At 39.4% G+C, this 27,210-nt stretch overlaps 3 protein-coding genes across 5 annotated transcripts in view; 1 reads left to right on the top strand and 2 right to left on the bottom strand.

Moving 5' to 3' along the window:
• SLC38A6 (solute carrier family 38 member 6) overlaps positions 1-1,431 on the bottom strand; it is a 51,720-nt gene extending 50,289 nt beyond the window's left edge. For both annotated transcript variants that reach the window (XM_087952324.1, XM_026670167.2), the window contains exon 1: positions 1,273-1,431. In XM_087952324.1, the coding sequence (XP_087808450.1) occupies positions 1,273-1,374 (102 nt within the window). In that variant the 5' untranslated portion in view covers positions 1,375-1,431. The remainder of the gene's footprint in view (positions 1-1,272) is intronic.
• TRMT5 (tRNA methyltransferase 5) lies at positions 1,430-10,604 on the top strand. The gene is made up of 5 exons (XM_026670170.2): positions 1,430-1,624; positions 3,334-3,980; positions 6,175-6,302; positions 8,869-9,505; positions 10,297-10,604. Exons 1-5 carry the CDS (start codon positions 1,620-1,622, stop codon positions 10,371-10,373), a joined length of 1,494 nt encoding a protein of 497 aa, XP_026525955.2. The 5' UTR covers positions 1,430-1,619; the 3' UTR covers positions 10,374-10,604.
• A 1,324-nt stretch (positions 10,605-11,928) lies between these two features.
• Positions 11,929-27,210, bottom strand: part of MNAT1 (MNAT1 component of CDK activating kinase) — a 113,046-nt gene continuing 97,764 nt past the window's right edge. Inside the window, exon 8 of one of the 2 annotated variants that reach the window (XM_026670171.2) lies at positions 11,929-12,390. In XM_026670171.2, coding sequence (XP_026525956.1) covers positions 12,270-12,390 — 121 coding nt within the window. In that variant the 3' untranslated portion in view covers positions 11,929-12,269. The remainder of the gene's footprint in view (positions 12,391-27,210) is intronic. The other variant, XM_087952325.1, reaches the window with a different exon arrangement.

Consider the following 27,210-nt stretch of genomic DNA (forward strand, 5'->3'; position numbering starts at 1 on the left):
GCTACAGTTGCTCAAATGAGAGCTAATTTAAAATATGCATTTATATTAAACATACCCTAAAGATTCAAAATACAGATTTTGAATGAAATTCCAAAAAAATCTATGAAAAACAAATGTAACATAATAACAATTGTAACAATTGTATGCTACATGCATATAGTATAATATGCATACATGGATGCATTTCTGCTATGTGGCTTTATGAAGATGCATTTGGGATATCCATGGAGCAAATCTTGGTTGCAAAAGTCATGCCTAGTATCACCATGGGTGTGCAATAATATCTAACCATTCTATAGATTACACAGGGTTGGAAAGTTCCAGGAGACATAACCATGCGGAATACCCCATTTGGACAGGTTGGAAAATTATAAAGTGGGGAGAATCTCTGTTGCATTATTTGCTTCTGTGGTAATAGGGCACTTCCAGTGAGGCTTTAAGATGCTGTGATATATAAGTTTGGTGACAACAATGGATGCTACTTTTTCCCCTATAAGATTGTAAGTTTTCCAGTGCCTCAATTTTTTTAAAGTGTCTTTCAATCGGTCTTGACCTTTGACACCTGCTTGGAAACATCCATAAATGTTTTCAGAAGTGATTTGCCACTGCCGCCTTCTTCCTAGGGCCAAGAGAGAGCAAACTAACCCAACGTCCTCCAGCTGTCCTGAACAGGACTAGAACTCAATCTCCCCGTTTCTAACCTGATGCCTTATCCATTACACCAACTGGCTCTCATTGCCTAGATTAAACGTTTTCAATTGGGGAGGCCACTAGAACTGTAGTCCAACATATTTGAAAGGGGTGCTATTGTGAGGACTTAGGGGCAATGAGGCAGTGTGATTTCACATACTAACAAGGTTCCATAGTAATGGCAATCAGACCATGTGACTTCTTCACCCTGACTCACCCTAGATGTTTTTCACCTCATGCTTAGCTGTGTCTGTACGTTTCTAGATATTAAGCTTGATAAGACTTGATAAGACAGCCGATTTGGTTTGCCTTACGAATTGAGTACCACCCAAACATTCCCCCGCTAGGATTTTTGGAGTTGAGGGGGCCACACTTTAAAAGAGTTGCAAAGGTTGCAATCCCAGGGATAGCCCGCGGCTCGGGGTATGAAGCGAACCCAGAAAATGAGTTAATTCAGAAAGTGGGTTAAAACCGCGATTCCTGCGGGTCAGACAGCGAGAGAGGGAGAAGGGAAAGCCTGGAAGGCTGTCTGAGAAAGCCGCGTCCCCGCACCCCGAAAAACCCCCAAAGCACGACACGCACCGTGTCCGGGGGCGAGAGGAGCGGGGCTCCATCTTCTAAGTCCTGAGCCGACAAATACCATCCCGGCTCGGAATTGACTGTGCAGATTCGCGGTTGCTCCATGGTGAGCCGGGCGAGCAAAGACTGCAGTAACCTCAGCCCCCGCCGCTTCGCAGTCAGCCGGTCCTTACGACCGACCGGTGGAGGAGGAGGAGGCACTCAGCCCTACCCAGAGCCAGTCTGAGGGCGGGAAGGCCGGGCCGCACCGCCCCCTTCCGCCCTTCGCCGCGGCGACGGGTGATGATGAGGCCGGGAAGGCCGGGCTGCTCTGGGGGAAAGGAGTGAAGGGAACGCGGCGCCAGGCCGGCATGAGGTGAGGCCGGGAGACGCGGGAAGGGCCTCTTTCTCCGCCCTCGTTTCAGTAGGGGGCACGAGGGAGAGGGCGGGGGGTCTTGAATACGAGGAACCCACGTCGAGCTCCCTTTCTGCAGAGGGTCCCTTTCTCTTTGGAGAGTAAGGCACGTTGCACGTGCTGCAAGACATAGTCCAAAGGGATCAAATTTGGAGGGAGCATCGAAACTAAATCCTGCCCGATGGGAGAAATCGGTGGTTAGAAGAGGTTTCATCTGTTTGGCTTATAATGCATAGAGGGGGAACCAGATTGTAGAAGGCTCTTTGCAAAAGCACCCTCAGCAGGTAACCGTTTACCTTGTGAAAACCTCCAATCATAGAAAACTACACAACCTTCGACTGTAGAATAAATAACAAGATTGTCGTAATAACATTGTTATGCTTCTATGCCTTCTTGGTATTTCATTAAGCCGCCCAGAGTCACCTTATAGGAGAGACGAGTGGCATAAAAATGTGATAAATAAATAAAAATAAATAACATTTTAGCAACAATACAACAAATGAAAAACAAATTTCAGTGTGGTAAAATGCTAAAATGCATCACATTTGATTCCATATGTCCTTAAATTGGTTCAACTTTTTTTGGGGGGGGGAAGCTGACCAAAGGGGTAGCTGGCACCACATCTCATGGTAGTGAATCTCAAAGTTTAATTATGGCAATCACTTGTGAAAATGTTGGTAAGCAAACTGCATAATTTGCTGAGAGAATTGTCAGGAGTTAAGACTGACTCAAGAGCACACATGGACACATTTACACAAAATAATGTATAAATCTGATGCCAAAATGATTTAAGAGGAATAATTTAAAAATTTACCAAGATATAAGCAGGCTGGACTGCGAAGAACTGACCTAGTATAGGTAGTCCTTGACTTGCTAGCACAATTGAGACCAAAATTTCCACTGCTAGGCAAGATAGTTAAGTGAGTTTTGCCTCATTCTACAACCTTTCTTGCTGCAGTTGGTAAGTGAATCACTGCTTCCCCATAGACTTTGCTTGTCAGAAGGTTGCAAAAGATGATCACTTGACCTTGGGACATTGCAACTGTCATAAATATGAATCAGTTCCCAAGCATCTGAATTTTGATCACATAATCATGGGGAAGCTGCAATGGTCATAAGTGTGAAAAGCAATCATAAGCCAATTTTTTCAGTGCCATTGTAACTTCCAAAATTACCAAAATTATGACTATAAGGTCTAGAACAAGCCAACATTTTAAACCATCCTTCAAATTTGGTTTAGAAGTTTGGCTTGTTCTGAACATCGCAATAATGATTTGCCACTTTGGATTAAAAAAAAGGAAGCTATGGCTAGCAGGGAACTTTCAAGATAATAGAACAGACTATTTTTAGTTTAGATAGAACTGTGGGGTCCTTGGTGCTCTCTGAGCTTGGTGGCTTTCTTGCAAATATTTCATTCAGTATCAAACTAGGTAGCATCATTAGTACTGATGATATCTGCAAGAAAATTACCAAGCTGAGAGAGCACTAAAGACCCCTAAAATGAGTAAGCATGATCAATCTTCTGTGAAGTTTGTTGTTATATCAAATCTTACCTAACCCAAAGTTTGGTTTAGACTTACTTATAGGAATAGTTTTTGAGTGCCGTACAGACATGCAAACTTGTACTTTTTCTCTGAGTAATATCTAAAAACGAACACTTTTTCTTTTAGTTTTTTAAGGCAATTAAAAAGCTTATTCCCTTGCCTTCTGAAAGTGAAGTATTTTGGATCAGAAACATTATTTCCAACACTGTGGATGCTTTGGAACCAGTCTTTTAATCGATTGCCTGAACATCTTCCAAAAATTCAGAGACAAAGTTTCTTCACCCTGCAGGAGATGGCTGATAAGAAACCTGAGCTTGATGCGTTCTTGCCACATCCCAGAGTACGTGGAATGACCACCCTTGACAAAGCTGCTTTCAAAAATGATATTATCATCCCAGCTCTTTTAGTTAACAAAGACATAACAAGCAATCTGCTGAAGTCTCTTAAAGGAGTACTACTCCAGCGACCAGGTCTCAAGAGAGTCGTTGAAGACCCTGACGATGAAAACAGAAAGTACATTTTGTTAGACCCACATAAAATATCTGCTGACGGTTCTCTGGGTGAATCTGAGCAACAGATCTTAAAAAGCTTTGGTATTAACCCTGAAACAGTCAAGTATAACATGGAACTTACTTATGATAATTTCAAGACAGAAGAAATTCTGAAAGCAGTGCTTCCTGAAGGCCAAGAGATCACCACAGCCTTCAGCAGAATTGGCCATATTGCTCACATGAATCTGAGAAGCCATCAGCTGCCTTATAAACATTTAATTGGTAGGTTAAGGTCAGGAATTACTGTGTAATCAAAAAAACCTGTAGAAATGCTTTTTAATGGTTTCTAAAGAGATAATTGGGCTAATATTTTAAAACTAGATATGAAAAATCATTTGAGCTTTTCAATGCCTAAAATAAGGTAAGTTGTTTTATATAGTTCAGCAGCAATAAATCTTTTGTAAAGGATACTGATGTGTAGCCTACTGCATAAATTAGCACAATATGTGATACAGAATTTAATTTAAAGCTAGGTCAAGTTCAATGGTTTAAACATTTTTTAAATTTTAAAAAAAAAGAGGAAGGTACTTTATATCAGCTCAGAATATCAATCTAGCCTTGGCAGCAGCTTTCTAAAATTGGAGGCAGAGGTCTTTTCCCGTCAGCTGCTAACCAATCCTTTTAAATAAAGATGCTAGGGAAATCGAAATTTGTGACCTTCTGCTTGAAGAGTATGAGCACAAGATGCTGAGCTGTTATCTTCCTACAGTTGCGTATTCAGGGAAGCCGTAGAATGCAACAGAACCTGGAGAAATAAATGGAATATTCAATTTCCCTGAGTTTAAATATGAAGTCATAGAATTGCGTCTTTTGCTTGACTTTTGGCTGTGGTTGAAAGCAACACTGCATCTCTTTCTTTCCGCAATCTTAGGCACAATTGATTTGGGTAAAGCATTTCCATCAATTTTGTCAGTTTAAAAGCGCTGAAAGCAACTGTATTTCAGTGCTGTCATATGGTTCAGTCCCCTATTTCTAGGCGGCCGGTGAAGGGGTGAGGGAGTGGTAATGGTATATGGAATGGCAGAGTTATGGTGTATGGAAGGCACATAGTGTAGTGATTTCATGGCACAATAAGCTCAAGACAGTGATTCCAGCAGCATCCACAGAATGCCAAGCTTAAGGTTTTATCCCCACCCCATCCCTTCAGAAGGTACGGATAACCTGAAAGATGGTCTCTGCATTGTATAAAATAAGAGGTAGTATGTCTGCGTAATGTAAAAAAAAAAAAGAGGTAGCGTGTTACATTTATCAAATTTTGTGAACCATAAAGATTCTGGGTGGCATGCAACATTACAAACAGCAGGAGCCAAGATAAAAGATAAGGAATTATATACTTCCAGAGGAAAAGACATTAAAATTAACATGTAAAATCCCCCCCTTCCCCCTCCTCAAAAAAGGCTCACCACTTATTCTAAACCAACCTCTGGGGAAAAGCCAGGATTTCAAAGACTTTTTACATGGGAGTTCTGCTCTGATGTTTTTACATCCTAATTCTTGTTAATATCCAAAATTGTCAGCTGGCAAAATGCCAGCTTCCTCCTTTCAGCAGTCCCAGTGGCTGTATACTGGCAATAATCACAGGTCTCTGCTCAATGTCTCTCTGCTTTCCCTTTGATCATTCCAGTCTCACTGTTGTTGCTTGATGTTTCCTATACTGAGTCAAGAATAGTTTGGCAGTTCTTTCTATGTATAGAATGAAAGGACAAAAGAGTAGATCCTGTATGGGAAAAGTCCCTCCCCCTTCCCCTTAATGAAATTTTCTGTTGAGTAAAAATGCACTTGGATAATATAAATTCTTGAATTCAAATTTTTGAATAATTCATTCAAATATTTAAGAGGGTATACAAGTTTTGTTTTATGTTCAAAATTAGAGACCAAGGTTCCCATCTTCTCTAGCCATTTCTCTTTTTCTATGTTTGCTGCCTTTTTATGATTGCGTTTTCCTCTCTAATCTCTTTAAAATAAAGGAATATTACATCGAATGATAATCTAATTGGATTGAGGGTGCCACTGTGGCTTGTCAGGCTTAAGGTACCATTTTGACCCTTAACCATGCAACAAACTTCTCCAAATGAGGAAAAATAAATGTTAAATTGTAAGTTTTTTTCTGTATAGTGAAGAATATAATGTTAAAAGGTTTCAGAAGCAAGCATTATGGCAGTTCCATAGAAAATAGTTTTAAGGAGCTTCCCTTAGAGACAAAGAGATGGTCAAGCCACATTCCTTTGCAAGGATAATACAATCCTTCACCCTCTGGAGAAGAACTAAAGAATAAATAAAATTACCTTTCTTTGTTAAGAAATGAAGCACTCATTTCATGGAAGAGGTTTTCTGTACTTTGCTTACCACCTTTATCTTAGTTATTAAATGGTCAGGATTTTTGTTTTTGTTTTTCACATATTTGACTTTCTTTCAGGACAAGTTATCGTTGATAAAAATCAAGGAATAACCTGTGCTGTAAATAAAATCAATATTATAGACAGCATGTATCGAAACTTTGAAATGGAGCTACTAGCTGGAGATGGTGCCAACATGATAACAAAGGTACCGAGACTTTCAGTTGTATTTTATTCTAGCAAAAAGAATGCTCTTAACATGGAGATTCAAGTAGACATTATTGAACGTTAGACTATTTCTTGTCTGCCTCTCAATTCTATAGATATCTGAAAATCTGTGTTTTCAGATATCCTTGTCTGAATAAAATTGCAGCTCTGATTAAAAGGTTCTAGTAAAAGGAATTTACCAATGGCTGAATTTATGTAATGTGCATGCACACACATATGTATAGAGAAAATGAATTCTTGCAGAAACATTTGTTTTGGATCTAGTTTAGGAACTATGATTTTTTTCCTTCTTCAAAATCAAGTTGTTTTATTTAGTATTTATTCATATGGTTTGAATACAGGTAGTCCTCAGGTTAAATCACTATTCAATGACCATTTAAAATTTCAATGGTGCTGTATTTGGGGAGGGGAACCTACGAATGGTTTGAAGTTATGAGTATTGCAACTTCCTTGCAGTTATATAATTACCATTTGCAACAATCCCTTCCAGCTTCCCACAAGCAAAGTCAATGCAGAAGTAGGCAGAGAAAGTCTCTGTTGCTACTTTTTCTTCCAAGGAGCCCTGCTACGGTATACAAGAACCCTGGGATCTCCTCATAGCCCCTCCTCGCCCATCTGCACTTGCAAATGGCCCCTGCCAGCCTACTCATCTTCAACAATGCCCACCTCCAACCCCTGCTGGCCCATCTGTAGTACCTATCTGCTCTTGAGCCTTGCCCACTGACCTCTTTGCCTTGGACTCTGGTCATGTGAGAGCCTCTTAATGACTCAGCCTCTGATGCTGGGTGCAAAATATCAAGGCCACATGTGAAGGGCCAGTTAGACTGATTTATTGCTATTCATGCCTATGCACAGGAATATTCTCAACTAACAATACCTGCTTGGAGTTAGATAAGGGTCAACAGAATTCAAGGAAGGTTGGACTTAATTCGCTTATGGCTATGTAGGGATTCTTGGCTGATCCCTCTTTTACCTCTACCCCCAATTTCTGTCAGTCCTTCTACATTTCAGTTATGACAATAACTGTGACTGCCTGAATTGTCCTTGATAAGGAAGATGGTGAGAGATAGTTGCATTTGATAACCACCAGAATTAGGACTCATATATACAAGGCTGGTCTTGTATTTAGGATTCCTGAAAAGGTGTCTGTACTACATTGTTTTCTATATTACCCTCAGTTTTTGCCTTCAGGATATACTATTGATATTTTCAACTCCCTGACAGGGACGGTTGATACAAAATTAGCATGATAAGATTGTTTCTGCTCATAGAGGATAACATACATAAATGTATGTTCTCTTTAAAGATAAGGATTTGTTTAAAATATATATTACTGAAGAAGCTGTAAACCAAACTGTCATTCTTAATTTTCAGAAGCATGACTTCAGATAGTGACAGATTTATTTTATTTGTATTTTTTCTTTTAAGTAAGGCAAATTTTTAAAAAGCCATCTTGAAACTCTGCATGGGAAAGTCATTGGTGCTTTAGAGTTTTAAATTGTTTTTTTTTTAAACTAGATCTCACATTGATATAAAACGCCAGTGTTATAAGGCTTACTTGTAGCTATGTACTTCTAAGTATCTGTCCATTCTTACACCATAAATGCTTAAGGTTGATATAGAGCTATGGGGTTGTGTGTCCTGTGTCTTTTAATTAGCATGACTTTTATATAGACATGACAACATATTTGTTCATTCATTCAATATAAACACGATTGTTCCTTTAGAACAGGGGTGTCAAATTCAAGGGCCAGATTCAGGCTGGGGGTGCTTAGATCTGGCCCGTGGGGCCGGCCTGGAAACAGCTCAATTTTTGCAGGCAGAGGGCTATCAAAACAAACTAAAAACAAAACAAAAGGAGAAAAGTTTCCCCTTTTGTATTTGAGCATGCAAAAAGGGACAGGAAAGGAGAAAAAGAAAGAGGAAAGACAAAGAAAAAGAAGGAAAGATAGAAAGAGAGCAAAGAAGGAAAAATAAAGAAAGAGGGGAAGGCAGAAGAAAGGAGAATGAAGAGGGAAAAGGAAGGAAGGAAGGAAGGAAGGAAGGAAGGAAGGAAGGAAGGAAGGAAGGAAGGAAGGAAGGAAGGAAGGAAGGAAGGAAGGAAGATTATAATCAGTGAGGGAAGGTCTCAGGGATGTCCTGCCTTAGCACCTGGGCACCATAGGTGCCCCCGACATGAGTGATGTCGAGCCGGCCATTGCCACCATTGCCCACCCCTGGCCCTCCAAGGTCAAACACAAACCAGATGCAGCCCTCAATGAAATAGAGTTTGACATCCCTGGTCTAGAACGTACTATAAACACATTACATAGAATGGCTGAAACAATGATTGGGCCAAAGTGATCCAGTGAACTTCCATATTTAAGAATGAATCTTAATTTGGGTGTCATTCTCAATCTGATCTTTTGCAAGGACATGAAAAAGATTCTTCCATAGCTAGCAAACGGGAACTTTAATTTTTGGTATAAAACGTATTCTTTCATTGCATTTCACTCTTCCTGACCTTTGGCAGCTAACTGTCGGCCTATTCACTTGAACTCTTGTAGGTTAAAGAAAACTATATCTCATATGAATTTGATTTTTCCAAAGTCTATTGGAATCCTCGCCTCTCTACCGAACATTTGCGGATTGTCAACCTTTTAAAGCCAGGAGATCTTCTCTTTGATGTCTTTGCAGGGGTGGGGCCTTTTGCAATCCCTGCAGCAAAGAAGAACTGCATGGTGTTTGCAAACGACCTCAACCCTGAATCATGCAAGTGGCTCCAGCACAACTGTAAATTAAATAAAGTGGACAAAAAAGTCAAAGTCTTCAACCTAGATGGCAGGAATTTCTTGAAAGGGCCAGTGAAAGAAGAACTGAACAAGCATCTCTCTTTGAAGGAGTGGAAGAATTCTGTACACATCATCATGAACTTGCCAGCCATGGCAATTGAGTTCCTGGATGTCTTTAGGCATCTTTTGAATGGAGAGCCAGTCAGTGCTGAACTTCCAACAGTGCACTGCCACTGTTTTTCCAAACATGATAACCCTATGCAAGACATTCAAGAAAGAGTTGAAGCTTTACTGGGAACTTCCTTACATGGTCTTTGTTCTTTTAAATGGGTGAGAAATGTGGCACCCAATAAAGAAATGATGTGCATTAGCTTTCAACTTCCAGCTGAGGTGTTATACAAGCCGCTGACAGGTAAATTCAGCAGTGGAAAATATTATGTGGGTAAATGGAAGCTTAGTAAAATTTTGCTACCTGACTCAGGATATTTCTTGGGTTGAGATCTAAAGAGCACTGTGGGTCTCTTGTCTCAAATTGACCTGACATATATACCGCACTAATGTATAATCTAGTTAGTCGGCTTGGTTTTGTGTGATTTGTAAAACCAATTGCTATAAATAGTTAATTTGGTTTATTTCTAAGTGATTGTAAAAGATTCTTGAATGTCAGGATTGGCATTTCAAAAGATACATTGGGGGATAGAGTACCAAAATAATCCAGTTCCTATGTGGCCCTCTCCTTTCTTTTTCAAGCTCGCTTTCTTATAATTCACTTATTTTCTCCGTATCTATTGTAAGGGGTGTTTATTGTATATTGCTAATCTTATGGATTATGAGTTTGAAAGATTTTAATAATGTTCGCCAATTTTGGCATCAGATTTTCTTTTATACCTCTTTTTTTTCAACCATTTCTTACTAATGCTGTTCCACTTCTGGGCAACTCATTGCTGTCTGCCTCAGCTTTCTGCCTCTCATCACCTATGCTGATCTATGACCATACAAAAGATTTGATTTCCCTCTCGTGCATGAAACCAGATTGCTTTGATCATCACCACTATATGTATATGTGGGTTTTGATGCTATTTAGCCAAAACCACACAATAATGCTTAGAGACTGTCTGAGAAGCATAAGCTGCTATTAGGTTTGGGTGGGTGGATGGATATACCTGCCATTCAGATATAATTATCTTAAATTTGTTTGTGCAGATGATCCAGAAGAACCTCCATCTAAACGACTATGCCCAACTGAAAATTACACTGAAGAAAATAATCAAACCATCTAGGAGATATGTGGATCATGACATTAGAATTTTAATTCCATTTTCAAGGTGAGGAAAGTACATTTCATCTGCTCTCTGTGTAACAGCAGTTATCTAATCTGTCTCAGAGTTGGTAATTGCACACTTACGAGCTGATTGTACATTGATTGTGTTTCAGTTCTTTTAAATTCTATTATGTATGATTAGGGTCAATTCTCTTATTTAAAGAACATTAAATTTTGTATTTTTCCATAATTTGTAGTATTTTGTGTTCAAGCTTGTGTCATTATTCATCCACCAATGGGGAAAGTATAAAACTAAATGAACAAGATGAAGTATTTCTCTGCAATCTTGAAGTACCCATACATAGGGCATTGGATGTCATTCCTCCTGTGAAGTCTCTGTCCAGCCGCAGCTCCTGAGAATCTAAGGGGGTTGAAGTAAAAAACAATGAAGTATTTGAAGTATAGTGAAAGTTGCAAATGGTGGTCCCATGAGAGTGGGATTCTGCAAGTGTCATAATTGTGAGCCAGTTGCCAAAAACCTGAATCATGATCATATGACCATGGGACACTACAATGGCTGCAACTTTTGAGGACTGTAAAATTCCTTGTTCAGTGCCATTGTAACTTGGAACAGTTGCTGAAAGAATGGTTATTAACCATTAAGGAGCATCTTTATTCATAATCTGAGTTTTTTACTTCCTTGTTTATAAAAGCAACTGTGTTTATATACACATATCTGATGTTTATATGTTCCTGTTCCAGAGGAAAGGAGAATTCAGGATATGAAATAAAAATATTAGTTTGTAAAACTAGGTGTATGTTACATCTAGAGAGGCCTTCTTGCAGAAAAGTGATTTGGAGTGCATTTTAATGTCTGTCAGCATCCAGTTAAACATATATTTTCCTGGAATCAAAGAATCTAAAAAAAGATGGAGCTTCTCCATGAGTACCACAAAATTCAAAATCATCTTAGAATCTGGATCGTGTATATCCCTATTTATTTTGTCTCTTATAACTATCAAAAATCAAACAGGTAGAACTATCAAAACTATAGAACTATAGAAACTATAGAAACAGGTAGAACTATAACTATCAAAAATCAAACAGGTAGAAAAATGTCAGCCTTCTCCATTCTGAAGAAAAACTGATAGTCATTTGTGTTTTGCACTATTATATTCTAAAAGGCCCATTCTGTTGGAGCTTGTAAAGAAAAACTACACAAAGTTTCAAATAGTTACGATTTCCTTTTGTATGTGTTTTTGGTATTTTTAGAGCCAGATACATAATTGCATATTTACAGAATGACAGTTGTTGCAATCTCCAATGTGGTTCTGATTTCATTGCTCAGAACTCAAGGTATTATGGACGAAAATGTATCTCCGATTCTTGTATCATGCTTCAGGGAAGAAAAATATAATTCATTTGCATTAGATACTGACTTAAGAGAAGAAAAGGCTTTTGGCTTGTAGTAGAATTGCACTATACAGGTTTAATGAAAACAGCATTTCAGTGGTTTTGCAAATAAAAACCTGAAAAGAAGACATAGAAACTACAGAAAATAACAAGAAGGACATCTGGAGTTATTTTTTTTTAAATTTTATTAGCCTGTTTCAGAAACCTTAAATACATGAAACGATTGCTCACATCTTCCATTAACATCCCAGGAGAGTCACACAAAGCACCTCCCATTCCTATCCTCAAACCACAGAAAAGAAAAAACATACACGCTACCACTTTTTCTATATAAAGTTTCTATTTAGTGAATTTTTAATTCTTATGTATAGCTAGCTTCACAATGTCTTTTGTTTTGTTTTGTTTTAAAAAGATAGATGACTGCAGTTTCACCATAGTGCAAACGGCAACAATTTTCACCTGAGTTTTGCTTGCTCGGCTTTGGTGTCTGTTACCCCCCAAGTTAGCCAGGATGCCAAAACAGCCCACTGAAGGCTTCTTGAAGGGCTCGATGACAGGCAAGAGAGGAAGTGTAGCCACCAGCAAGATCCTGTGGGGAAGCAGCTCGGACATGGTTTAGATACCTAGAACAAAGAGCAGCATTGTCTAAGCAAAGAAACATTTCATGCTCCACGATGGGAATTGGAAGAAAATCCAACTTCTCTGTGTTCCACTGCTGAACATATTTCTATAGACTGAATCATTCTCAAAAGGCTAGAATTGGAGACAGGAAAGACTGAACTCAATTTAGAATCCTTGTTGGATTAAATTTATTTATTTTAAAACCTGACCTTTATGCTCTGGCGAGCATTCAGGGTGGCTATAATTCACATAAATTGTATGAATTTGGTGTTTCATTTTGTAGCCTAGAGACAGAATTCTCTATACCAAAACAGCCACACCACATGCCTCTCTAACATTTCCTGAACACCTACACAATAATGTGCAGTACTACAGTTTTGGTTTGTTCATAATTGTTCCTATCTTGAGGCCAGAAAAGGCCTAATAACTGAAAACCTGCATTTCTGTTTGTGCGCTCCAAGATACTTCTGAAATGCCAATGAATTCCAAAATTCAGATACTTACCTGCAAGAAAAGCAAGAGGGAGATGGACTGTCAGCTTCAGTTTTTGGAAATCCCATTTGCTACATGCTGGAAGACCAGCAGCCTCAGTCAACCGAATACAGTAGCAGTGGCAAGGCTAAAGTTATGAACTACCTCTCAGGGTTTCAACTATCCATTATTTCTTTAAAAGTCTCAAAAGACATGTCATGGAAAAATGCTACGTTTCATTGAAGAAAAGCAGAGCAGCAAAGATCAAAAATAGGAACTCTGTATAAAAGCATAGCTTAGTCTACAGGGTGGGAAGCAAGAATTTCCAAACTTCCTTTCCCATAAATCCTCTGGGTATTCGCTCCCTGGATTCGTTCTCCTGCCTTTGGATAGTGGCTCAGTGGTTTTGGCTGCCACAGTTTTATCTTCCTGGAGGTACCTCACTAATTCTATCACAAGGGATCTCACTTGCCTGTAACTTGTGGATCTTTCTTTGACCTCTTAGATATTGTCTAAGCCAGCAGAGGCAAAAGACTTTGTATCTTGTCCCTCTTCAGTGAAAATGGCAAGGCGTGGCGTTGGCACACCACTGCTCTTACAATGCAATTCAGTCAGTCGTCTGTGCCCTTGGCACCATTCAGACCTCAAGAGAGAGCAGCAGAGAGGAAGAACCCAATTAAGCCCTCTGCTATAGTTTGTGCTGTGATGGAAAAATTAAACAGATAAGGAGTTATGTAAGGATGGGGTTTTCTTTTTAATATACATCAGGGTTAAAATATCGGAAAGGGAGTAACAAAAGCAGTGGGAGCTATCCTATAAATAAGATTTGTGGCCCATGAAATCTCTACCCTGTCAAATGCTTGTCTCTATGAGCATAAAGTACTGCCCTGCCTAAGGAGACTGCTAACTGCGTTCGGTCTTTAAAAACAGTATAGCAAATGAAAACCAGGTTCCATAGTTTCAATGCAAACTACAAGATTAAGCTATTTTGATTCAGCCTATCTTGGTTTAATTTGCTTCTGGAACAGTTTAATCATTTAATCGCAAATGTTTCAAACATAAACCTGGAAGCCATACATAGCCTTTTGTACACTGTCCTGGGAAATTCTGAGCAGCTATTTGCTGGTTGGAACAAACATGGGGCCACCAGTACAACAACCCAAACAGTTAAATGTTTTAATTTATAATAGTGCACAGTTCCCCAAACAGATGCATAATAAAGCAAGTCAGCTTTTACTGACATATCCTAATGATGTTCTCAGTAGTGTATGGATAGAAAATTGCAGTTGGGGAGGGAGAAGGTGTTCTGTGTGTGTCTGTGTGTGTGTAATTGCTTTAAGATGGATGACACCTGCCCACAAATCCCCCCATTTCCAGGGAATTATACACTCATTCTTACGCTATGATTGAGTTCTGATTTTAAGAGCTAAGTATTCTACTGTATATACTTAATATTTTGCCTTCACAATTTGTTTTGCTAAGGAGACGAGATACAGCTAAGTTCCACAGAATAAACATATGCTAATTCAAATTTCCTAATTCAAATCAAGCATCTTAATTTTCATAACACCTGACTATATGGTAAACAGGGTCTGATTAATTTATTAGAGAAATACACAAATAACTTCTGTTCTCACAACTTTTTTCCAGATATCCCAAGAATGTCCTGTCTTGAGATGTAGCTCTCTGGGTAGCCCCTTGATTTAAATCAATGCTAAGTACTTTCTGGACCAACACTTTCACCCTTACCTCCTAGTATGTATTTGTCGATCTGGCACATATGTTGAGATAGTAGATATTCTGATCCACCAGAAGGAAACATTTAATATTAAATTATTAAGGTTGTTAATTTTGGTGTTACATGATTGCTAATACTGCTGTACATATAATAGCAGGGTTTTCCAGGGCTTTAGATTCAGTTCCTGAAAGGTGCTTCAGAATTTGAAAGGACAATACTGTATCATCTGTCACTCTGTTGTTCTTTATGATAATTGAGTCATACTTGAAACTTTTTCCCCTCCAAATATACTTAAATTGTAACCATTAGTGTGCTGCAAAGCCCATCCTTTCCAATCTGCATTTTACTCTAAAAGACACAAATAAGGCAGTGGTAGGCTGCTGACGGTTCGGACCAGTTCTAACGAACCAGTAGTTCGACCAGATGGCCGGCGTCAACCTTTTCCCGCCCTATCCTGTCCTATATTTCCTTCTTTCTGACTCAGCGGATTCATGAGGCACAGCTGATTTCCATGCCTCAGCTGTTCTACTTACGGAAGCTGCCCTAGAAGGTAAGCAATTGAGCTTCAAACTGCTGTTTTCTTAAAGCTGTGTGCACGCACTCACAAAACCAGTTATTAAACCAGAAATAAGGTCAGTTCACTAGTAAGTAACAAATTTGGAAAACATCCCAAATCAATAACCAAGACCCAACAGAGAATTAATGAAAATACAAAGGACTTCATCCCAACAAACATATACAAGGAAATAATGTGTAATGGCAAATAACCCTGCATAATTATGCTCTTTTATATATCGGAATGTAGTACTACAAAAGGCAGGTGAAAAACCACTGAAAGTACAGTTGTGTTAAAACATGCACCATGGAGATTTTGGGGGGAGATGTGGTGGACTAGCTCATCTCCAAATGAGTGGAGGCAGTAGCAGCAGTGAAGACCAAATAACCCGAAAATAGATTGGTCCTACAGAACCTCTCTGGATAAGAGCAGGAGAGCAGATAATCCATATGTGCTCCAGAAGGCACAACAAAGGTCTCCTTTGGGTTTGAGTGTCCGGAGATGAAGTATCCCATGTTTCCAACCATGGTGCAATCTTTCAAGGACACTGGTTTTGCTAACCTTACTTTGCAATCTCTCTTGGATATTACCAAAAAAAACCCAATATTTTCCATAAAAATATTATTTAAAAACCATTTTGCAGTATGGAAATTGATGCATCTTAAAAATAAATAATTCACATTTGCTCAATAGTCCATATTGGCACTGATTTCCTACTACTTCATGTTATAAACTGAAGGCTGATTTCTTACTTCATTTCAGAATATTTTCAAAGCCTTCAAATCAACATCTCATCATTCAGATAACACTCAATAATTAGGGAATCCAATTTTTCCTATCAGTAACCAGTTCTAGAGTAGCATAAAATGCAAAATGTGGTCTAAAGATCTAGAACTCTGCCAAGAGCGTGATCATTCTTTGAGATTTCTTTTTTGAAGAGCTATGTCCTAAAACCCCACAATGGAAGTTTTGGACACTTTTATATCAAACCCATATCTGAGTTATTTCAGTCTTTCTGGTCATCACATTTCTGAATTAGATTTCTGAGGTTGCTGGCAGATCTCCCTTATCTTTTCATATATGCTACTTTACTGCTGCATCAGTGACTGGGATGGAATAAGGTGACTTATCATTTGAAAGAAACTGGGCACACTTGTTGGCCAATTAAGAACATTGAAATGTGTAGCTAAGTAAATTTTTGAAGACCAATAACCCTTGAAAGAAGGAAGACAGTCTGGTCAGTAAAGTGCAGATCTTCTCCCCATAGATATTGCTGATGGTGAGAGCAGAACAAGCCGCCTGGTTTGAAAAACCATATTACAGAAAGAAGATTGCTACGAGTTTTCATCAGAGCAAAAGAGTAAGGCAGACTCCACTTTCAGCTTTGTATAAACAAGCCTTTCAGTGACCTTTTAGCCCAGTAAAAATCCTATGATACTGTGGCCTAGAGGGATTTCATCAATACTGTTTTGTTAAAGACAAGAAGCAGGCCAGTATAGATAGGAGGTTTAAAGTGACAAAAACATTGCTAGGTCTACCATTCTGTTATTTTAGCAAACAATAATTAAACTTATATAAAAATACCAATTATGTCCTTTAGTTCAAATATTGATCAGATACCTCTGTTTCCACAAGTCACTGTGGGATAAAGCAAAAGAAGAAAAACTAGTGCTTCTACAGTATATAGAGAATTTGCTATGGCATGAGTACCAACTAACCTTTTCTTTCTTTCTTTTTTAACTCACAGAAAAGCATAGAAATATTCAGGTTATCACCAGCAAAAATCAGGTTTAAAAAAAGAGTTTCCAACTCAACACATTTGACTATACAAATTATGATCTTATCCATTCTAAAATTATTTGATTATTAGCAGACACTTTTTGGTTAGAATAAAATTGGTCACTATAAATAGGAAATAGCGTAAACCTTCTTTCATAAGTCATCTTAATGGAATTATTGGGCCTTAAATCTCCCTCTGAAGCCTACACAAGTGCATAAACAAGGCTGGCCATTATCTCAAACCCAAAATGAAAAAGTGCACCCCCAATCAAAAACATTTGCTTTATAAGGTCATCAATTTAAACTTAAACTCTATAGTACTTTAATCAATTCTCAGCTGTTTTGCCGAATTCCAGACAGGAAGGGAAACAAAGGTCTCAAGGTAATGATCAAATGAGTCTTTATTAGTCCACACAATGCTATGGATTCAGGTAACAACGAGTAACCAAAAGGAATTAAAGTCAGCTCTGGCGCACCTCGCAGCCAGAGCTGTATTTATACAACAGTTAACAACTTAATGAGTTTATCCACCATCCAGTGAGCGTTACTTCATCACATCCGATCACCATGTAACACCTTATACACAGTGCTTTTAGTCATTGTTTACCCCATTTACTATACTTGTACAAACTATCATGTTCCATCATTGTATTTATGCCTATGAAGTACACTCCGCCCCTTTCTAGATCGTTAGTTCAGCAGGCAGCATCCTAATCACTTTGTCTACAACCGCCCGCAGGCTGTAACAGCTCAGCGTGTGACATCAGCAAGGCTCATTATCTCCTTCGAACAGTCGAAGCCCCAGGTTGGGTAGTTAACAGGACTTCACCCCTCGATAGCATAGTCTGACATGGCACAACGCGTGGTGTCACGGCTCCAGCATGCCTTGGAGACATGACATCAATTATACAAATATTCCTATTACATTGTGAGAATGCAATGACTTCTAGAATGACACATGGTTATTGAAATAGAGATACAACTTCTAGAAAAAAGCTTTCTTTTTTTACAATAATAAAGTAGCTATAGCTTTTTTTTTAACGGTTAGCTTTAGTAGTGTCTGTTTTAAGGACAGGCAATGCTTATTCAATTGTAATGCAACTATGAGAAAGTTATTCAGATTTTCAGGGTAATTGGTCACCATATGCTCCCCTTTTTCATTTCTGTACTACATGACCCAAACAAGATGGCAAGGCAGTTTTTCACAAGAATGCAAATAATGCCCTACGCCTTCCTCCTATCCAGTCCTAACCTGTGGTTCTCATTATGTAGATGGACCAGTTGCAATCCATCTGTAAGTATTTGGCATACAGATGTCTCTTCTCCAATCTGCCCTCCAGATGTCTTATGGGTAGCATGGGAAAGATAAGATTCGTTCATCACTTGTTTGATATGAAAGTTGTTCATCTATTTAGATAACTTATTTCCTTCAAGAATACAATTTGGAAGGAAAGGAATTAAACTGTAAGACAGAATTTAGAAAAAGAAAGAAAGAAAGAAAAAGAAAAAGAAAGAAAGAAAGAAAGAAAAAGAAAGAAAGAAAGAAAGAAAGAAAGAAAGAAAGAAAGAAAGAAAGAAAGAAAGAAAGAAAGAAAGAAAGAAAGAAAGAAAGAAAGAGAAAGAAAGAAATTAAAATATTGCTAAATTCTTAAATGTAGGCTTCCAGGCTCAAGGTTGACTCAGCCTTCCATCCTTCCAAAGCGGGTAAAATGAGGACCCAGATTGTTGGGGGTAGTATGTTGACTCTGTAAACGGCTTAGAGGGGGCTGTAAAGCATTGTGAAGTGGTATATAAGTCTAAATGGTATTGCTTCCTGCCTCTTTTTCCCATATTAATTTATAAGGAGTCCTCTTTCCCAGAACCCTACAACAATGACGTAAAAAAAAATACACAACACTTTTAATTAAGTCAAGTATAAACTTAATTCTGGAGCTCAATAACCAAACTGGCAAGAAATCTCACAAAGGCTTCCAAACAGGACTTGGGTTTGTGCTTTGCCATATTACAGCAGAAGTGAATTTTGCATATATTGTTACTAATGATGGTTTACAGTCTTCCAACTGTGTTGGACTACAACTTCCTCGGTTATGCTGGGTGACTATTATGGTAGGAATCAGATTTGAGAATGATTTTTGATGATTTCATAAAACATGTACCAATTCATATTATTGTTTAAACAATGTTTTACAATATATCCCAAGCCGAAAGATTTGTGTTTGGTTGCAAGGCACTTTTTTCACAAAGTTTCAATTAATTCAAACAGAAGGAGAAAAAGAACAGATAAGGTAGAAATGGTTGAAAACAGGCAAATGCAATGCATTCTTCGATTCCATTTAAATTCTAGATAGGGGTCTCCAACCCTGGGCTGCAGTCCACTACCAGGTCTTGAGCCTTTCGGAACAGGGCCGTGGAAGTGGTGGACGAGTCCGTGTGCAAGCGCATCCCCAGTCACACAAGCAGCGGGCGAGTACATGCACACGCTCCATTTGCACAAATGGCGGGCGCACGTGCCCATTGCTTGCACATATGGAGTTGCAGACATGCACGCTTACCCGCCATGCATGTGCAGAACCATCTGCTCTCCCCTTTGCTGCTCTGCAAAGATTATGGATCTTTGTTCTAGATCAGGGGTCGCCAACCTTTTAGACCCCAGGGACCACCAAACTCATAATTTTAAAACCCGGGGACCACTAATATGAATTTTGACTGACAGTGGCTTGCTGACGTTGGTGTGTGTGTGAGAGAGAGGGAGATAAATCTGATCTAACCTCTCTCTCTCCCTCCCTCTCTCTCTTTCGCACACACACACACACACAGAGGCAGGGGTGGGATTCAAATTTCTTAACAACTGGTTCTGTGGGCATGGCCTAATTTGTGGGTGTGGCTTGGTGGTCATGTGACTGGCTGGACATGGCTTGTATGTAAATATTATAAATATTTATATAAATATCGAACTTTTTATTAAAAAAGAGCAACTTTTACCTCAGGGAAAGCAGGCAGGCAGATTGAGTTGCTCACAGAATCACAGATTCATTCAGAGATCTGTGAAATTGGCTACCTGAGCCTGTCACATAAAATTTGCTTGCAAGCAAACCCACAAAATTAACTCACAACACACCATGTATGTAAACATCGATTTTTTTTTTTTTTTAAAGAGCAACTTTTACCCTAAACCAGGCAAAGTAGGCAGGCAGATTGAGTTGCTCACAGAATCACAGATTCACTTAGAGATCTGTGTTTCTTCCATCGGCTAGCTGAGTCTGCACTGCTTCAGTCCTAAGGAAGGTTCGGCTCTGCTTTTAAGCAGATCCGAAGATCTAAAGATTAGCTAGAAAGCAAGAAATCTAACAGTTTCCTGCTTTCAAGCTAATCTAAATCTCCCGGCACAGCAAAACAGCTGATGGTTGGAAAAGGGAAAAATAGCAACTTTGCCAGGTAAATAGCAAGTTTGCCAGGTAAGGAGTGAGTGGGCGGGGAGGGAGGGCCATGTGGGCAGTGCAGCCTTGTGTTCCTGCACAGCCTGGATTAACTGCTTTGGGGTGTGCTCTGGGGGTGACATTTCTCTGTGGACCACCAAAATTTTCTTGCGGCCCACCGGTTGGCAACTAGATCATCATTTCCCAACCTTTGTGACTTCCAAGTGTGTCGACCTCAATTCCCAGAATTCTCATCAATGGCCATTCTGGCTGTGGATTTGAAGTTCTCACACCTGGAAATGACCAAGGTTAGAAAACCTTGTTCTAGACTGCTATTGAAAAATTAACCTCCCAGCTTATAAGTGAAAAAAGTCCTTAAAATTTATCTTTAAGGAGCAATCTGAAGAGAGAAATGGTGATGCACACATTTCCCAGGAGAAATTTCTAGGCACAAGGAAATAAAAAGAAATGAGGCAAGGCCATCTTTTTAGAGGAAGTTGCAGGCATTACAGAAAATAGACAACCTGGCATTGAAAAGGAGCTTGTATTGGATGTGGAAAGGATGGGAATCCAAATAAGGATTGGCTCCCCTAAACACATCACTGCAAATGTAAACATTTTGTTTACTTAACACAGCAGGCCCTCATTAATCACTTTCTACTGTCAAGAAAAGTATAAATCAAGGGCAGATTATTCAAAGTTTATTCCAAGGAAAGGCTAACAAAACACCCCAAAAAGGAATGTTGCAAAGTTAAATGTTCTTTATATGAATGAAAACAGCCTCAGAAGAAATTGATACAAACACATACCACAACATCATGTTATTTCCTTCGAGGGTAAGCAGTGTAATGTAAAGTATAAAAAAGAGTAAGAAATAGTATACAAAATAAAATAAAGACATAAAACTATGAAAAGGAGGATAACTAAATTCAGATACTATTCACTAGTATCTCTCCATTCTTTGTGTCTTGGTTTGTCCATGTCCATATGTTGCTTTCTACACTACCATTGTTTTTTTAATCTTCCCCCCCTAAATCTCCACCCTTTCACTCTTCCTTCATATATATTTTACTATTCAACCCTTTTCCAAGTTTTCACAATAATCAAGTCAATGTACTTCTTTCAAATCTGCTGTTCTTGTATTCATTGATTCATTCTCAACTCTATCCTTCTTTGTTTAACTATACCGCTTCTTAAAATACTCCATTCCTACCACATTCAACTATTTTTTTGGTTTCTCCTGAACTTCTCTCACTTCCAAATGGTAAAGAAGGCTGAAACATTGCCTATTTCAATGAAATCCATGTTACCCATTCCTTTCATTCCAGCATTTATATCTCTATGTATTTCCACAACTTTTTACCAAGGTGCAAATATTTATTTACTTGCTGTAGCTTTTATCCTATAGGTCTATCTATATTGATATATCTACATCTATTTTATAATTACTTACTCCAGTTTCCTATTTATTTATTTATTGAATTGACATAGCCATCCATCTCAGATACATATCTGAGTGGCTCATACAGTGAAAAATAGAAACAATACTTGTAAGTAAACAACTAAAATAAAAACCATTCAAAACCAATTAAAACAATACAGTACCCCAACATTTAATTTGTGGAAGAGCACAATCCATACAATTGCTAACAATACAACCATCTGACAGGCTCCATAAATCACTGGATCTCCAGACATGGTGACAAAACTAGGTGTTCATAGTCCTGAAAAGTCAGCAGGGTTGGAGCCAGTTCAACTGGGTTGGGGCTAGGGGACACAAAATGCTGTTCCAGAGGGAGGGTGCTAGAACAGAAAAGATCTCCTCATACACATCCACCTTGGTTTTTGATACATTTGCTTAGTTGAAATATCCTTAACCGCTATTATGCATACTCCTACTGCGAGAACCCTAGAGCAACTCTTCCTAAGGAATGGATGCGGTCTTTACAGGACATGAAGTATTCCCTACTAACAGTAAGGACCACACCAGTCCATTGTGGCAAATTGCAGCAGTATGCTAGAGGCACAATTGAAGTTCAGTTTTATCCCAAGAATGTTTGTGTTATGTATGCCAGCTAGAGGTGAGCACTTAGATTAGAATTTTCAGAAATAATATTTGTTATTTTTTTGTAAATGAATTTTCATCTAGAACAATGTATTTGTTGCGCACCAATTTTTGATAATATTATAATTTCACATTTGGAGCTTTGAGTCCGTGGGATACTGCACCTATCATAATCTGGATTATGCATCTTGATCCCAGTGCAGAGCAAATTAGTCGTGCCTGATGAAATAAGAGGGATTTGAGTAGAAAAAAATATTAACTTAGATTAGGATTTTTAAAATCCTCTGGTACAGATGGTGAAGGAACCCCTCTATCATTCGTACTCCGGCCTCTCCAATGGCAGTTCCCTTATCCAAAGCCTATTCATTTGCCAAGATTTTTACACCATCTCCACCACTTTCCATCTTAAACACAGAATTACATTGTGCAAAGACTGAAAGTGTGATTTCAGAGGAAGTCAAGGTAAATTGCAAAAATTGCATTCATCTATTATGTTTATAGTATTTACTTGTTCATAAGTATACTGGTTTTAGTAGGACACATTTCCAAATAATTTGCAGTGCAATGATCATTTGCATAAAATTATTGATTTGCATCAGTTAATTTAACCACAGAATTTGAATGTCACTTAGTAATAAATTTGCTTATTGCGCAATTAATATATTTGAATTTTAGTACACAGGGTGTGTTAGCTTTATATTAATGTTTCATTTCCTTCCAAGCATCCAGAGTTTTCAACAGGTGCACATACATCCTCTTGAGAAAGAGCTAGGTTATGCTGGGTAAAAATGCCATTTATTTTTTTATTTTTATTTTTTTAGAGTCACTGGCATATTAGATTACTCCAGTGATCTCATCCCTCCACATTCCACATGCCATTGCTTGTCTAAACAACAAGACTCCTTTAACTAGTTTTCCATCACAACAGCAAAAGCATTATCCTCTTCCCAAAGTGCAAGAAGGAATTCATTTCTCTTCGTACTGAGATTAGAATCAAAAGTTACTGCTGTTTCCAGAAACCAAGATCTGACTCACTGGGACTTTCTTTAACTCCAAATTGCTTCCGCCCTTTGCGTTTCAAGGCAAGGCATGGCTTAGCATGAAGCATTCTGTAATGGCTGAGGCACCTGGCCTCATATTTGTCATTCTCTTGAGGTCATCAGCCAGCTGTCTGTCCTCTCAACACTCAGCTTTGCCAAAACAGCCAGCGCATTTTCTGCTGCGCTCAGGTTTCCAGGTCTGAAATCCTCCAGATAGAGCAAATCAATCATCCCTCCACAGAAATAACTGCAAGTAAGCATTTTCGTATCCTTGAGCAACAGCTCTGGCTGGCAAGGACACTGCATTCAGCCCTGAGCCAGGATCCATACAACACACTTGCACTGCATGGGGGGATACATTATACTTGACAACCACAGAGCTGTGGCTACATTTAGGCCATGACTAAATCAGGCTTTTCATGCACTTTAACTGAAGGGAGAGGGGAGAGAGAAAGAGAGAGAGAGAATGCAATTAAACGTGAGGGACACTTCTTAATTTCCATTAACCCCCTCTTGGCTGTTTGCCCTTATACAACTGGAAACTGAAGGCCTGGATTTCTCATCACACCGATGGTGCTTCTGCTACCCTACAATCCATTGTCTGTTTAATGGAACACTCGAGAATATGAGCAGTCGCAGACACAAGACATTTGCATTCAACATTTTGGAAGCAATCTTACCAGTGGTAGAATTCAAATATGTTTACCACCGGTTCGGTGGGCGTGGCTTGGTGGGCATGCTTTGTGTGCACGCGTGCACCAAACACACACTTTGCGCAGGCGCAGAGGCGTTTGCGCAGATGCAGAGGCATTCTAACTCACCTCCTGCTAGCCTGTACTCCCGGTCGCTTCAGCAGCTGCCACGTGGCACTCTGCCGTGCCGCGCAAAGCAGATGCACTTCAAATTCAGAGGATAAAGGTGAGTATGGGAGCCCAGACAGGTGGCTGGGCTCAACAGCAGAGCGGTGGAGAGAACCGGTTCGGTCTCCACTGCTCATTGCCGCTACCGGTTCGGGAGAACCGGGCCGAACCGGTAGACTACCACCAATGAATCTTACTAGTGTTACGAAAAACAGAATGAAAAAGGGGATTGCAGGGAATTTTAGCTTGAATCCTGTTGAATCGAGTGACTGGATTTGTTTTGTTTTTATTGATTTAAACATAAATATGACAGTGAAATGGATTGATTGATTGTTCATGTAATGTTAGAATCAGAATATGGAGTCCCAAGTCAAATCAGCCCAAAATCTTTCAATTTTTATATACTTCACAGAGTCGTTTTGAAACACTTGCAGCTTAACCTTCTTAACAGCAACAACAGAACACTACTAATGATAATAAGTTGCAGTATTCAGAAAAAAGGCAACAGAGGTAGTCCTCAGCTTACGACCACAATTCAAAATTTATGTTGCTAAGTGAGAAATTTGTTAAGTGAGTTTTGCCCCATTTTATGACTTTTCTTGCCACATTTGTTAAGGGAATCACTGCAGTTGTTAAGCTGTTAACAACCATGTTCACATGGTTGTTAAGTGAATCTGGCTTCCCCGTTGATTTTGCTTGTTAGGAGGTCGCAAAAGGGGATCACATGACTCCAGGACGCTGCAACCGTCATAAATGTGAGTCAGTTCTCAAGCATCCAAATGTAAATCATGTGACCATGGGAATGTTGCAATGGTCGTAAGTGTGAAAAATGGTGATAAGTCACTTTTTTCAGTGCTGATGTAACTTTGAACAGTCACTAAGCGAATTGTTGGAAGTTGAGGACTACCTGTACTTAAGAAGTATAGACCATAATGCAATGCCTTATTTGCCCTAAAGGCAGAATGCAACAGCGTTAACTGCGTATCCACTTTACGTTTATGAACCATCCCACTTGAAAGAAATGGCCCAGTTCTAATTTCTCAGCAATGCAAGATGCTTTTGTCACGCCCCTGATGGAGACTGACTCTGAGGGAGGAAGGAGGAACAGCTGACAGGGAGTGGAAGTGTGGCTCCAAAGGTTGTGGAGGAGGCTGGGGAAGGGCAGAGGCCAACTGAGCAGTCAGAGGAGAACCCAGGCCTATCCCCTATCCATCCTAGGGCACGCAGGGAGGAGAGGATAAGGGAGAGACATGGTCTACTCGGGAAAAGAGGGCCTTGATCCTCTTCATGGGCTGCAGTATGAGAATTGCATGAGAGTTTGGACCTGCATACTGGTAAATGCTGGAAACAAAGCGTGTTTTATTTTGGTCTGAAGTTATCTTGGTTGGTGTCCTTCCAACAGACTGTGCCTTGTTATCTCCTTGAATTTGGTAAATACTTCTCCTGTTCCATTGTGGAAATTTCATCATTGTAGTTTGTTTGGTTTTTATTTCACCTCTATCAGCTCATTAAATTTGGCCTGTATTGCTTTTTTTTTTGAAGACTATTTTTTAGTATGTTTTATCTCAAACTGAGTATTATTGAACAGTGGGGCCAAATTGGAGGCATTAAAGGTCATTTATTTACGTTTTGGATTTTGTTACATTTGTGGTACACTCTGGGTCATCACAGCTTTGGAATCTCAGACTATAGGTAAGTCCTCAACTTACAACCATAATGGAGCCTGCCCACTAAGGTCGTAAGCCACGAAAGTCATTAAGCTAGGCACCCACTTGATTGCCTTGCTTAATGATCCCCATCCCTGCTCTTCATGATGTAATTTAAGCCATCATGCAGGTCATTAAGCAAAGCACTGGGTGCCTCTAAAATGGGAGAGGCCCTGAGAGGCCTAGCACAGGCCCAGGCCTGCCTGCCTTGGGTATCCCAAGGCACCCTGTGCTCCACTTTCCACCCTTTGGGATACCCACAGGCTTTGGGCCTGCTTCCCATCCCACTGGGTCCCACATCACTGATCACTCACTTTCTGTAGAAGTCCGGAGCTCGCATTGTGGATGGAAAGCAGGCAGCTCCATCCCTTGGCAACCCTATAAACGACACAGTGCTGTCCCAAAAGTGGGCAACATTTTCAGAGTGGCCATACATTGCAGCTGCTCTGAAATTGATGCTGAGGAGCAGAACAGCCTGCTCTCCTTCCCCAACACAAGCTCCAGAGCTCAGGAGATCTACAGAGGTAAATGAGTATTTGTGACAGATGATGAAGAGGAGCGTGTGGGATCTAGTTGGCAGGCTCAAGGTCTGCGGAGACCCAACGGGTGGGGGGGAGATTTAAGTAGGGGAGGGGGAGTGCAGTGTCCCTGAGCTGGTCATAAGGATTAATTCACCCAAATTTTGTTCCTGTAACCACAGGGACACTGAACAGCCGTAACCTGAGATTCAGTTGTAAGCAGCTTTTCAGGGGCCTGTCGTAACTTTGAATGGTTACTAAGGAACCAGTTGTCGATCAAGAACTACCTGTATTTTATTAAATTAGAAAGAAATTAACTGGAAACCAATGAATATTTGTCAGCAGACCCATTGTTGATGCCAAATGTTTATCTTATATTATGAAGATAAGAGTTAAACTAATCAAGAAGCTAGGAACTGATCAAAGAAATTTCAGGATGGTACATGGATCTCCAGATATGATCTTTCTCAATAATATCAAACAGCACATTTGCATGTTTGAATCTGACCAGAGCTACTTGATTCCTACTACTTGTTAAGTGGACACTTGATATAAAATTTCCCTACAAATCTGAGTTTGGCACTACCTAAGCATGGTATATATGACAGTTGTCTAGATTATCTGTTCTTTAATCTTCCCCCAACTGCATAGGCTGCATACCAAAGACTAATTA

This window comes from Notechis scutatus, chromosome 1 (genome assembly GCF_049901735.1).
Source record: "Notechis scutatus isolate UNSWTSFEM ecotype Mainland chromosome 1, rNotScu1.2, whole genome shotgun sequence".
Taxonomy (NCBI): domain Eukaryota; kingdom Metazoa; phylum Chordata; class Lepidosauria; order Squamata; family Elapidae; genus Notechis; species Notechis scutatus.